We start from the raw sequence: 11,956 nt of genomic DNA, 5'->3' as shown, positions 1-11,956 counted from the left end.
CCTTGCCTTCTTTCTCAGCAAGTCCAACCTCCCTCTCCATGGGATCTCCATTCAGCACTCTTCTTCAACACCATGACTTCAAGGCATCAATTCTTTTGTCTCCTTACTTATTGTCCAACGTACAGGTGCACAGTAAGTGATTGAAAAAGATGATGATGATGGTTTCGATCCGGTGCATCTTAGTCTTCAAACTGCTTTCCAGCACTTGGCGAGGTCCCTGACAGTGGACTTTCTCAGTGTTTTTGATTTCCTGGCTGCTGGTGCCAAAGGTTAATGGCGGATCCAAGCAATTCTGAGGAGGCCCTCCCTATCAGGTTCAAATCCTTTGCTGGGTTTGCCTGTCCACCCTGAATTCTACCTGAACACCATTCTCTTACAGTGAACATAATAGGACTTTCTAACCTTGGACCAAAGATGGCCTTTAACTAGGTTTGCTCTGAGTCTCAGACTTTCCTGTCTTCCCATTTTGTTTTCCTATTTACATGCTGTGCTAAATCAAAGCATGTTTTCCCCTGAGATAGTTCAGACAAAGACTCCCAGCCTTGAGCTAATGCTGACATCACAAGGTCAAAGAACACACCCTACATGAGTAGCCTGTGTACTCCCAGGTGTTCTCGTTTAACAACCTTCAGCTGTCCTAGGGGTTTCAGGTGTCATGTAAGACACAAGTTTATGACCTTCTGGGGGCAGCCATCTTGAAAAGGCATTATGATAACCAGATCAGACAGACAGACTCCTTGAAAGAGGAAACCAGCTGGGTGGGCCTTATTTGGAGGGCAGTTTGGAGTGCCTACTGATTTGCATAATAGTCTCTATTTTTTCAAAAGATAATTCCATTTCCCCTTTCCCCTCTTAAACTCAGTCATTGTCACCAAGCCCATGCCTCCAAGAGGTTGTCAGAAATTGTGTATCACATGGGAGGAGAATCCCCATCTTTCTCAGAGCAGCTGGTAGATTTGAACTTCCTGCCTTTGCATTGTCAGCACAACTCCTTACCCACTAGAGCTCATAAACGTGTTTCATAAATGTGAGCTCTTCCCCGTGCTCTTTGCCCAGCCTATACATATCCCCTCAGAACTTTCCCTGGCAAAGACAGATTTGAGAAACTCATACTCTGTCTCCTATAAACTAGAACATATAATAAAACTGCTTTTTCCACTCCAACCACCTCCCAAAATTATTTTCCCAATGGCAGAACCATGTTTGTCTGGTTGTGAAGATTCCCAAGTGGTCATGGTATTGAGGTTATTGGAGATGTTTCCTGGTTTTAGGAGGGGTTGTTGTTATGTGCCGTCGAGTCGCTTGCGACTCATAGCGACCCTATGTATAATAGCCCTAAACCCTGCTCTATCCTGTGCCAATTTCACTGCCTCTGACACACCCATCCCGATTACCCCAGTCACTGAATCAATCCACCTCATAGAGGGTCTTCCCATTCTGCGCCGTCCCTCCACCCTCCCAAGAATGATGTCCCTCTCCAAGGACCTCTCCCTCCTTACAACATGTCCGAAGTATATCAGATGAAGCCTCAGAATCCTTGCCTCCAAGGAGCAAACTGGTTTAACCCTCTCCAGGGTAAATCTGGTTGTACAGGAGGGGTAGCTAAAGTATTTATGGGTGAAGTACTGTCGTCTTTGCAGTTTACTCCCAAATGGCTCAGTAAATATACGGCAAAATGTTTATAACTAACGGAGGTGGTGGTGGGGGGCATGAATTCCAGCAACTTAAAAAATTTTTTTTATTATTATTTTTTGTGTGTGTACCATCAAACAATTTTTAATATCTTAGAGCATGATCATAATACGAAGTTGCGGGGAAGACATAACCTGGAGAGCTTGCTAAGATTCCTGGTCGTGTCCTCAGAGCCTGTGACTCAGTCTCCCTGGCTGGTGAGTGCTCTCAGAACATGCATCTGAACAGCGCTCTGTGTTCCTGATGCAAGTGACTGGGGGAATCCACTGAGGGAACTGCTTCTAGTCCAAGGTCAAAGAGTAGAAACCTCAGTCCCAAGGCATCTGGAGAAGGTCACATGGAGAAAGCAGCCATGCCAGGCAGCACAAGGAGCCTGGGCCATCCTGATTCCTTCCATCACTCATCTCTGCTGGTGGCAGCACCAGCAGCCTCACATCTTACCTGTCCACTGTTCCAGCCTCAGTCCTGTCCACCCGCTACCTCCACCTCCTGCTCCGGCACCTTTCACCTGCAGCTCTCACAGCCCCGTTGCCCTGGACAGGACTGATGGAGGGGCAAGTTGTTAACTCCTGACCTGCTCATTAACTTTCAGAGACCCTTCAACCATCGGGCCATCTCTCTGGAAGAGTATCAGACAGGACCCTATATAAATCTTGTTAACATCTAGCCTTTAGAAAAGATCCAATGGAAGAAGGTTTGTTCCCACTGCCTGTCCATCCCGCATTTCTGGTCCTTTCCTATTATGGCTCATTCGGGTCCCAAACTGGTCCGCTCATTTTCCCCTAATCCTCAGACACTGCAGGAGCTGAAGTGGTGAACTAATTGCCATCAATGTATAAATATGTGCCATCTATCTGAATCAGGAGGAGGAGGCCAAATGGGGGGAGACTCCCAGTGCCTTTGAACTTGGCACATGCTAAAAGGACTCTGGAGAAGCAGAGCTGCAGCTGCTTGCTCTATGGAGACCCTGCAGCCTCAGGGGATCCTGAAGACTCAGGTATCCCAGCTTCTGGCCTCTGGGGACAGTGAATGTCAAGAACCTTGAGTCAGGGGTGTTTTGTTTTCTCAGGGGTCCAAGCTCAAGCAGCGCTGGGCAGCAAATGGCCTATAAGGCACACAGAGGCTGTAAAGTTGCTACAGGAACATCCTGGAATTTGACCACAGGTTCATAGAGGCTCAGCCCGGGATCCCCACCCAGGCTTGTCCTGTGGAACCTTCTGCTGCTGCCAAGGCTGCCCTTGAGGCCACATATATAAGGTCCACAGGTCCATCCTCGCTCAGCAAGCAAGGCCCGAGAATGCCCCCACATCTGTAGGCAGCGCTGAGCTTTCTCAAGCCACTCCTCATCCATAATTTCCTCCGATCTTTCTAGTCCTGCCAGCTGGCGTAGGAGAAGAGTATTAGCGTCCATGATTGACAGCAGGTGAATGGAGATCCAGAGATGTGAAGAAGGTGTCTCAGTCTACACAACAAGTTCGTAAAGAAGCCTCAGACTCCAGACGCGTAGTTAACTTCCTGTCTGTGTTTAGATGGTGTTCCAGGTCGCAGAGCTGTTTACATTTGCACACTCTGAAGTCCATACGTGCATGAACACACCCACTTACCCATCCAACCTGAGAAATGCTGGGCCTAATGTCATACTACCAGGGGCTTTGAGACAGAGAAGTCCATGGAGGAGAGCAGCTGAGTATCCGTGAGTGGGGCTTTGATTCCCCAGGGTCAGGTACTTGGGTCCCTGGAGCTGTCCCAGCCACACCTCCCTTGGCCTTCCTCCTGGTGCACAGAGGCTCCCAGTGGCCCAAGTGGTTCGTCAAGGAGAACATGGGGAACACATGGCTGCTGGTGGAGTCCGGGGGCCCATCTGGCTCAAGTTTTCATAGCTGGACTCCTGAGCCTGGGGCCTGCAGACAGGAGAAAGTTGACTGACCATACAGCTCAGAAGGGAGGTGCCCACCAGACCAACCGTATCCCAGTGATGGGCAGAAAGAAGAGAGGAGATTCGGAGGAAGTGCAGTGGGGCCGGAGCCCACAGCCTTGGAGACTGAGCAGATAGAAGAGGCAGGACCTGCTAGCATCTGGTGAACGGGGAAGAATGGGGCTGCAGCTGGGCACAGATCCCAGGCCATGGAGTCTCCACTCTTCTCTCTTCCACCAACACCCTCTCCCAAAGGTGCCTCATCTGTGGTCTCCAAGCCTGTCACTTGCACTCCAGCTGCTTTCCTGACTTCTCAGGAGGCCTCACAGGCACCTCACCCCCAGCCTGCTCCTCTACTGGGTCCCTGAGGGGCTCACTTACCGTGGTGAGGTGTCCAGGGTATCAGAGTGCTCTGTGTGAGGGACAGAGAAAAAAATGGTGTGAATCTCCAAGCCCCATGCACTGCCCAGCGCGCCTGCCCACCGGCACCTCCCCCCATGGTGAAAAATACAACCAACAGCAGCCTAGAGGGTGGGAAGAAGTGCCAGGTGAGCCTCAATCTGAAAGACAAGCCCGAGTTAATGCGGTAAAGGATGTAACAAAGGGGTCCACGAAAATGAACCACTGTTAGACCATCCCTGAGACACAAGATACTTGGTGACATCGCAGAGCTGGGGAAAATCAGGTGTGAGTGACCAGGGCAGCTTTGATTCCATTTCAGGGCTGTGTGAGGTCAGTGCTGAAGACTCAGGCCCCTGGGTAGGAGATTGGGGATGGGTGTGTGAGACGTGCTTGGAAGTCCCCTCTCTGGGCAAGAATCAAATGTTCCTTCCAGCTCTGCCACCTCATTGTGGGACAAACTGCAGTCCCCCAGACACCATGCTGGTCACTGCCCACTGCTCTGCACAGCCACGGGATGCCGCTTGCTCTGTCCTCCTGCCTCAAGCTGACTTACATATTTCAGTTTAACCTCCTTCTTCTTGGGTAAAGGCTTTCCTCCAGACCTCTGTGCAAAGCCGCAGGCACTTCTGCGCACAAGGCAATTATTTTCTTGAGGGCAGGGACCATCGGCACTCAGCACAGCGTCTGAGCACAGCACGCAGCAAGCACTCAAGATGCCAGCCACAAAGTAAGTGAATGATGATGCCGTCTGGGAAAGCATGTCCCAGAACCCTTCCAGGGGACTCACTGATGGTGATGGATGACTGATGGTAAAGCCATGGGAACGAGTCCCAGGGTGGCACAAACGGTCACCAGGCTTGACTTTTAATGAAAAGATTGCCTGCATCCACTCAGAGGTGCTTAGGAAGAAAGGCCTGGCGGTCTGCTTCTGAAAAACTCAGCCACTAAAACACTAGGGATCACAGTTTTACTCAGACGAGCACTGGGTCATCGAGAATCTGGACTGACTTTGAAGGCAGGCCCACGTTTCAGCACTGTGGCCCCAGGCAAGAACCAAGTTCAACTCTCGCAATCCCAGCCTCAGTCTCTGTATTGCAAAATGGGGTTCAAGCGGGTTCCCCCACCTCTGGGGCTGGATACAAAGAGAAAGTGTGAGCAGAAGCGAAGGCGCAATAGACATTTAGGGTTTTGCCTCCGGGCGGCGAGGCCCAATTCTCGCTGCGTACACCCACCTGAGCGGCGGCGGGCAGCGCGCGCAGCCAGGACGCCGAGCAGCAGCAGCGCCTTGAGGCCGAGAGCGCCAAGCGACAGGGCGAGCGCCGAGGCCCCGCCGGCGCCGTGGAAACGGAACAAGTAGACGCTGGCCTCGGCGTGGCCCAGGCTGCTGGCCGCCGTGCACGTGTAGCGCCCGTCGTGGGTCAGCTCCGGCAGCTCGGCGGTCACCTGGTGGCCGTGAGCCGGGCCTGGTGTGGCGTTTGAGCGGTTGTCCAGACTTGGGCCGGACCAGACCAGGGTGGGCAGCGGCTCCCCCTCGGCCGTGCAGAGCGCGCGGAAGGCGTGCGCGGGGCCAGGCAGCACCGAGATGTTGACGATCCGGGGCGCTGCTGCGGGAGAGAAGGCGGCGACATCACGGTCCTCGGTCCTCGGAATAAGGAAGAGCTTTTGCAGGGGACTGGGGGCAGGGCTTGTGTACGAACCCCAGCGGCTGGCACAATGGCTGGACATGGGAAGCCCTGGGGACCCGGCAGCACACAGGGAGCTCAGGGGACTGGGTGGCACATGGGGAGCCCTGCGGACCTGGTGGCACATGGAGAACCCTAGGGACCGGCTGGCACATGGGGAGCCCTGCGGAGAAGGGCATAAGAAGCAATGGGACCTGATGGTACACAGGGAGCTTTAGGGACCGACTGGCACACGGGGAGCCCTGCAGATCAGATGGCACATGGGGAGCCCTGTGGAGAAGGGCATGAGAAGCAGTGGGACCTAGTGGCACATGGGGAGCCCTGTGGATCGGGTGGCACACGGGGTGCCTTGCGGGCCGGGTGACACATGGGGACCCCTGTGGACCTAGTGGCACACTGGGAGCCCTAGGGACCGGGTGGCTCACGGGGAGCCCTGGGGCGCAGGCAGGAAAGAAGGGCCCGAGCGCAGTGCTCCCCGCCCGGCAGAGCGCGCCCGGGGCCCCGCCCGCTCACCGGTGACGCGCAGCCGGACGCCGTGGCGGCTTTCGTAGCGGTCGTGCACGTCGCCCGCGAACTCCACGCGGCAGAAGTAGCGGCCGGCGTCGGCGGCGGCGAGGCGCTCGATGCGCAGGGACAGGTCGTTGCGGCGCGGGTTGCCCAGCAGGCGGAAGCGGCCGTGGCGGCTGAGCGCGGTCAGGCACAGCTCGCTGCCCCGCGCCGCCGCGCAGCGAAACACCTGCGGCCCCGCGTACGGCTCGCCCGCGCGCCAGATGGCGGTCAGCGGCCCCGCGTAGTGCCCGTGCGGGTGCGTGAAGGTGCAGGGCAGCACTGCCGCCTCGCCCGCGCGCCAGATGGCGGTCAGCGGCCCCGCGTAGTGCCCGTGCGGGTGCGTGAAGGTGCAGGGCAGCACTGCCGCCTCGCCCGCCGCCGCGCTCACCTCTGCCGGCACCTGCATGGACCAGCGCTGCGACGGCGCGCCTGGTGGGGGCGGGGGCGGGGGCGCGCATCAGCACTGAGGGCCAAGGAGGCTGGGACCCCCAGTGCCTGCTCCCCGACCCTCTCCCAGACCCGGGGCCTGGAAACCCACCCCTGGTCTCAGAAGGCGACACCCCCTCCCGGGGTGGGGGTTGGAAACTCACCCCAGGACTTTAGGGGAAACTCCTGCACCCCTGTACCCCTTTGATTCAGAAAGGGTCTGGTCGTCTCTCATTCCCCCACTTCTCTCTGTTGACTGTTTCATTCAGGGTGGTACCCACCCCATCTACAGACCCCTAACTCTCCCCTTTAATTTCTTCCAATAAAATCTGTGCTGGAGAATCTTACAAAAGACCCCATATCCTCTGAAGTGGTGCATTAGCGTCCTCAAGACCCCCCCTCCCCAGCACACGCTGTAGTAACTAAGAACACTTACTGTGCGCCTCTGTGTGGAATGAGTCCTCGGTGGTATCTCTTTTAGTCCTCACAAATGAGCCTGCAGGGATGTATAGTTTTCCCAGGGTTACACTGTTGTAAACTAGGCACAGAGAGGTTGAGTAATTACTTGAGGTCATACAACTACATTGAGGCACAGCCAGCCTTCAGACGTGATGCTGCTTGCTATTTAGTACCAGTGCGCGTGGAACCTTCCTGTTCCTCCAAAGAGGTCACCACTTCCATTTACAGAAGGAGAAGCTAGGGTGCTGGAGGGGACGGGGGATTGATGGTCATGTGGTGGGTTGGTGGCCAAGGTGACTGTAAAGTTTAGGTGAACTCAAGTGGGTTGGGTTTGCACCTCAACTGAGCAGAGGGCAGCCTGCCAGTAGAGGGCGCGAGCTCCTCCCGTGCTGCATATGTGTATGGGTTTGTGAGAGAAGCGGCCTGAGTGTGTAGGTGGTGAAGGTCAGTGCTGGGCCTCAAAGACTACAGTTTTGGGTTACCTCTCAACTCAAGAAAACAAAAATCCTCACCACTGGATCACTAAGCAATGTCATGATAGATGGAGAAAAAAAAATTGAAGTTTCCATTAGTTTTATGTGGATTCAACAATCAACACGCATTGGAAATAGCAATCAAGAAATCAAAAGATATGTTGCACTGAGAAAAATCTATTATCAAGGCTATCAGTAAGGTATACCTGGCTCAAATCAGGCTGTTTCCAATGAACCTGAAAATGGAACAATAACTAAGGAAGACGGAAGAAGAACCAATGCCTTTGACTTGTGCTGCTAGTAAAAAATATTGAACATCCCATGTCTGTCTCAAAGGAAGTGCAACAAGAGTGCTCTTTGTAGGCAAAGATGTTGAAATGTAGTCTCATGTGCTTTGGTCATGCTGTTAGGAGGGGCTGGCTAGTCCTTGGAGAAAGATACCAGGCTGAAAAGTCGAAGGTCAACAAAGAGAGGAAGATCCTTAAAAGAAAGATTGACACAGAGACTACCATGATAGGTTTGAGCATGGTGGAGGTCATGAAGACGACACAGGATTCCCACGTGTTGTTCATAGGGTCACTATGAGTCAGAGTTGACTTAAAGCCTAACAACCACCTCATATACTTTAGAAGCTCTGGAGGCACAATTCTTAGGGAGTTGAGCTGCTAACCCAATGACCACACCTCTGGTGTTTTTAATCCAATAGCTGCTCTAAGGAAGAAAGATGAGTAATACCCTCTTGTGCCACTTGATGTTGTTGTTGTTAGGTGCCATCGAGTCATAGATGACTCATAATGATCCTATGAACGAAAGACCTGAGCACTATTCATAAGATTTTCCAGAGGCAAGCCATTTCGGAAGTGGATGCCACTGCTGCTTCCAAGCTTGTCTTAATCAGGAAGCTCCATCAAACACTGTCCACCATGGGTAACCATTACCACGTTTGGCACATTAGTGTCATAGTGTTTAGCATCACAGCAACCATGAGTTACCTTTGTACAGCAATGCATAGATCAGTGCTGTACCACCTAGAAGAATGTTTGACAAAAAAAAAAAAACAACCCAATTTGAACCAGGCCTGAGTGCCACAGATTAAAATCACCCACCTTGGGCTTGGTAGCATAACTTTCTGTCCACTAGGCCAACATAGTTCTCTCTATGTTGTTGTTATTGTTGTTAGGTGCCGTTGAATCATAGCTGACTCATGGCGATCCTTCCCTTTTATATGGCCACTTAACCACCTCAGAAATCCAATGGAAGGTCAGACATGGCTAGGTCCCAACTCAATGAGATTTTTATTTTCTCCCATATTCTAGGAGCCCTGATGGTATAGTGGTTAAAAAGTCTGGCTGATAACCAGAAAGTCAGAAGTTCAAACTCACCAGCCATGGCATGGCAGAAAAGGATGATTGTCTGTTCCCGTAAAGATTTACAACCTTGGAAGCCCTCTGGGGAAATTCTACTTTGTTCTACAAATTTGCTGAGTTGGAATCAACTCAGTGGAAGGTTTGGTTTTCTCTCAGACAGCATGTGGTTTTAGTTTAAGAGTTGGCTTTTCTGGCCATTACAGTAGCCCTCACTGGTCTCCATTTACCTTAACTGTGGATACGTGGTCTTGCAAATCATCAACAGCTGTTGAAGTAATATAAGAGAGAGAGAGTGCTCTCGACACTGTAGAGTGAGACTCCACTGCTGGTGGTAGTGGAGACCTTGTGGAGAGACTGTGGCATTGCGTGGAGAGAGTGCCACAAAGTGTAACTTGAGGCCTTTGTGCTGTCCACAGTTAAAGGTTTTGCTTGCCAGATGATTGAAGGAGAAGCTAATTTGTAACTGCTCTAAGGCAAACCTTACTGGGTGATTTGGATTTATTTTATTTTGTTAGGGTCTTAAAACTAGTTTTTTTGATTCATTGTTGCACATTTTCTCCCCCTCCCCTTCCCCCAGTCCACCCTGCAATGCACCCTTTGTTCCATATTGTTGTCATACGTATAATGCCACATTATATATTCCTTTTAGAAAGTTATTCCCTCATTTATTCTAATGCAGTGTTCATTTTCTATCCACTCTTTTCTCACTGTCTCCACAACCTCCCTCTCCCATGTTTGTCCTATTTTATGACAGTGGTGTTGTGCAATATTTGTCCTTTTGTGAGTGATATATTTCACCCAGCATAATGTCCTTTAGGCTACCCCATGTTGTGTAATGTTTTATGAGTTCATTGTTTTTCAGTGCTGCATAATATTTCATTGTGTGAGTGTAGGATGGTTTTTTAATCCAATCATTTGTTGACAGCCAACTTGAGTTGCTTCCATCTCTCTGCTATGGTGAATAACACAGCCATAGACATGGGTGTTCATACGTCTGTTTGAATCATGGATCTGGTTTCTTTAGGGTATATTTCCAGTAGTGGAATTGCTGGGTCAAATGCTATTTCTATTTCCAACTTTTTGAAGAAGCACTAGACCACCTTCTATAGTGGCTGTGCCATTTTACATCCCCACTAGCAGTGAATAAGAGTTCCATTTCTCCACAACCTCGCCAGCATATGTTATTTTCTGCCCTGTTGAACTTCGTTATTATTGCTGGGGAATGATTTGGATTTGTGCTACTGAATTGCATCTGGGACTTTTACTAATTGGGGAATTGTGTTTTGCTGTTTATCTGGTTTGGGACTTCTGGTGATGTTCTTTGCCTCCTCCACTCTCCAATTTATTTCCCTAATAAGCTCCAATATTGGTACCACAACTGTGAGTAGTCTGTGAGTCAACATTGAGTATCAGATCTGAATGACTGTTGAAGAAAGAGGTGGAGGAGCGTGGGAGGTGGTGTGTCTGAGCAGCTGTTTGCTGCTATGGATATTATTGATGGGGAAGTTCCCCTTTATGAAGTGGTTAGAAGTCAGACGCGGCCATCCCCACATCATTGCAACTGCTCCCTTTAGATCATGTCACAGCATGCTCAAAACATCCAAGTGGAGAAAGGCAGGTAAGATATTTCTATAGATAATAGAACTTGGAGAAACAATGAAAGTTATACAAATGTTCAGATCTTTCATTCATAGGGTCACTATGATTGTCTATGACTTGACGGCACTTAACAACAACAACAGAAAATGAAGGGCCGACTCACACAGGTAAAAAGTGAGAGGGACCCTATTTTTCTAGCTCCAGTCCAGTGCTCTATCGGGTAGTTTGGTCCAAATTGTGTCTTGGGCAGAAATCTCCCTAGCTCACTGTTGTTCAGCCACCCACCCTCACCTCCTGGGAACTTGGCCAATTTTGGAACAATCTACAAATTAAGACACTCTACCGCCACACGACTGTTGTTTCGAGGCACGTTGTCCTTCTCACGGTCCCCTCATCTCGTCCCATCATGGTGATTCTGGACTCATTCAGCATCTTCCTTTGTTAAAAAGTTTCAATCCCTTGCCTGAGGATCCCTTCTCAACACCCTTCTGTACTCTATGGTACAGGTCTGTGTGGGTGGCTCTGGGTTGCTCCAGGTATGGCCCTACGTGTACTCACTGGCCTAATGTGGGAAGGAGGTCCAAATGTGCTGCCTCAGATGGTGTGAACTGTGTCCTTGGGACTTAGGCTGAGTTCTTTATTGAGAAAAAGTACAAACATGGGCTTTTTTCCTGTTCTGTGTTTGTTGTGGTTTTGGGTTATTGTTGTTGTTTTTAATACAGTCAGCTTTAAAGGCAAATCTCACTTACTTGGAACAAGGTAGAATTTTTTGGTTTTGAACCCAAATGCAGGACTTCTATCCATGTTAAGAATTTGTTAACACTCTAGGGATCTACTTGAAAATTTGAGAAAAGCTGTGTGGAGTTTTGCTGGCCCAGTCAGTGCTTCTAGCTGAGGAAAACCTCTCCCTGCACCTGGAGGCCGAGTCATGCCTCAGTTTCCCTGGCACTCCCACCCTCTGCAACTTCAGCCTCTTTTTGACCTCCTGCATCTTGCTGGCTGCACAATGATTCTCCACCTATTGTTTGTTACAATTCATTCACCAGTTCAGGAAACATTTATCCCACATACCCCCACCTCTGTGCCGGGGACTAGGATGGAGCTAGGGTTGCGAAGATGAATAGGACCCCTTATGAGCCTTCAATAGGACCCCTTATGAGCCTTCTAGCCAGCTCACATCTTAGGCTGGAAGAGGGGTATATGAATACAGTGACTGTCACTATGGACTCAAGTGTATCAGAGACGATAAGACGGCACAGGATTAGGGCAAGGTTCAGATCAAGGTTGTTCATAGAGTCTCTATAAGTTATAGTTGACTCGACAGCACCTAAGAACAACAGAAGTGCCTCAGAAGACGAGACTGGCAATCTACTTTTTTTAATATTACTTTTT

General features: G+C 50.6%; 1 protein-coding gene across 1 annotated transcript; it reads right to left on the bottom strand.

The window, feature by feature from the left end:
- Positions 1-3,502: 3,502 nt before the first annotated feature.
- Positions 3,503-8,987, bottom strand: SIGLEC15 (sialic acid binding Ig-like lectin 15). The gene is made up of 7 exons (XM_006889236.1): positions 8,981-8,987; positions 7,103-7,204; positions 6,608-6,669; positions 6,205-6,526; positions 5,242-5,613; positions 3,989-4,019; positions 3,503-3,593 (listed from the first exon to the last, which is right to left on the bottom strand). The coding sequence occupies exons 1-7, from the start codon at positions 8,985-8,987 to the stop codon at positions 3,503-3,505; spliced, it is 987 nt and encodes a 328-aa protein (XP_006889298.1).
- Between the last annotated feature and the right edge of the window lie 2,969 nt (positions 8,988-11,956).

Source organism: Elephantulus edwardii, unplaced genomic scaffold, assembly GCF_000299155.1.
Source record: "Elephantulus edwardii isolate Elephantulus edwardi_28Jun2011 unplaced genomic scaffold, EleEdw1.0 scaffold00076, whole genome shotgun sequence".
Classification (NCBI taxonomy): domain Eukaryota; kingdom Metazoa; phylum Chordata; class Mammalia; order Macroscelidea; family Macroscelididae; genus Elephantulus; species Elephantulus edwardii.
The sequence above is the reverse complement of the archived record's forward strand: the minus strand, read 5'-3'. Positions and strand labels throughout refer to the sequence as shown.

What these genes read in the sequence shown, in the direction of transcription:
- SIGLEC15 (XM_006889236.1), bottom strand. An exon ending in ATTCCACACAGAGGCGCACA is followed by an intron (nt 6,670 to 7,102) that starts GTAAGTGTTCTT and finishes CGCCCCCACCAG; the next exon opens with GCGCGCCGTCGCAGCGCTGG. An exon ending in TGAGCGCGGCGGCGGGCGAG is followed by an intron (nt 6,527 to 6,607) that starts GCGGCAGTGCTG and finishes CGCGCGGGCGAG; the next exon opens with GCGGCAGTGCTGCCCTGCAC.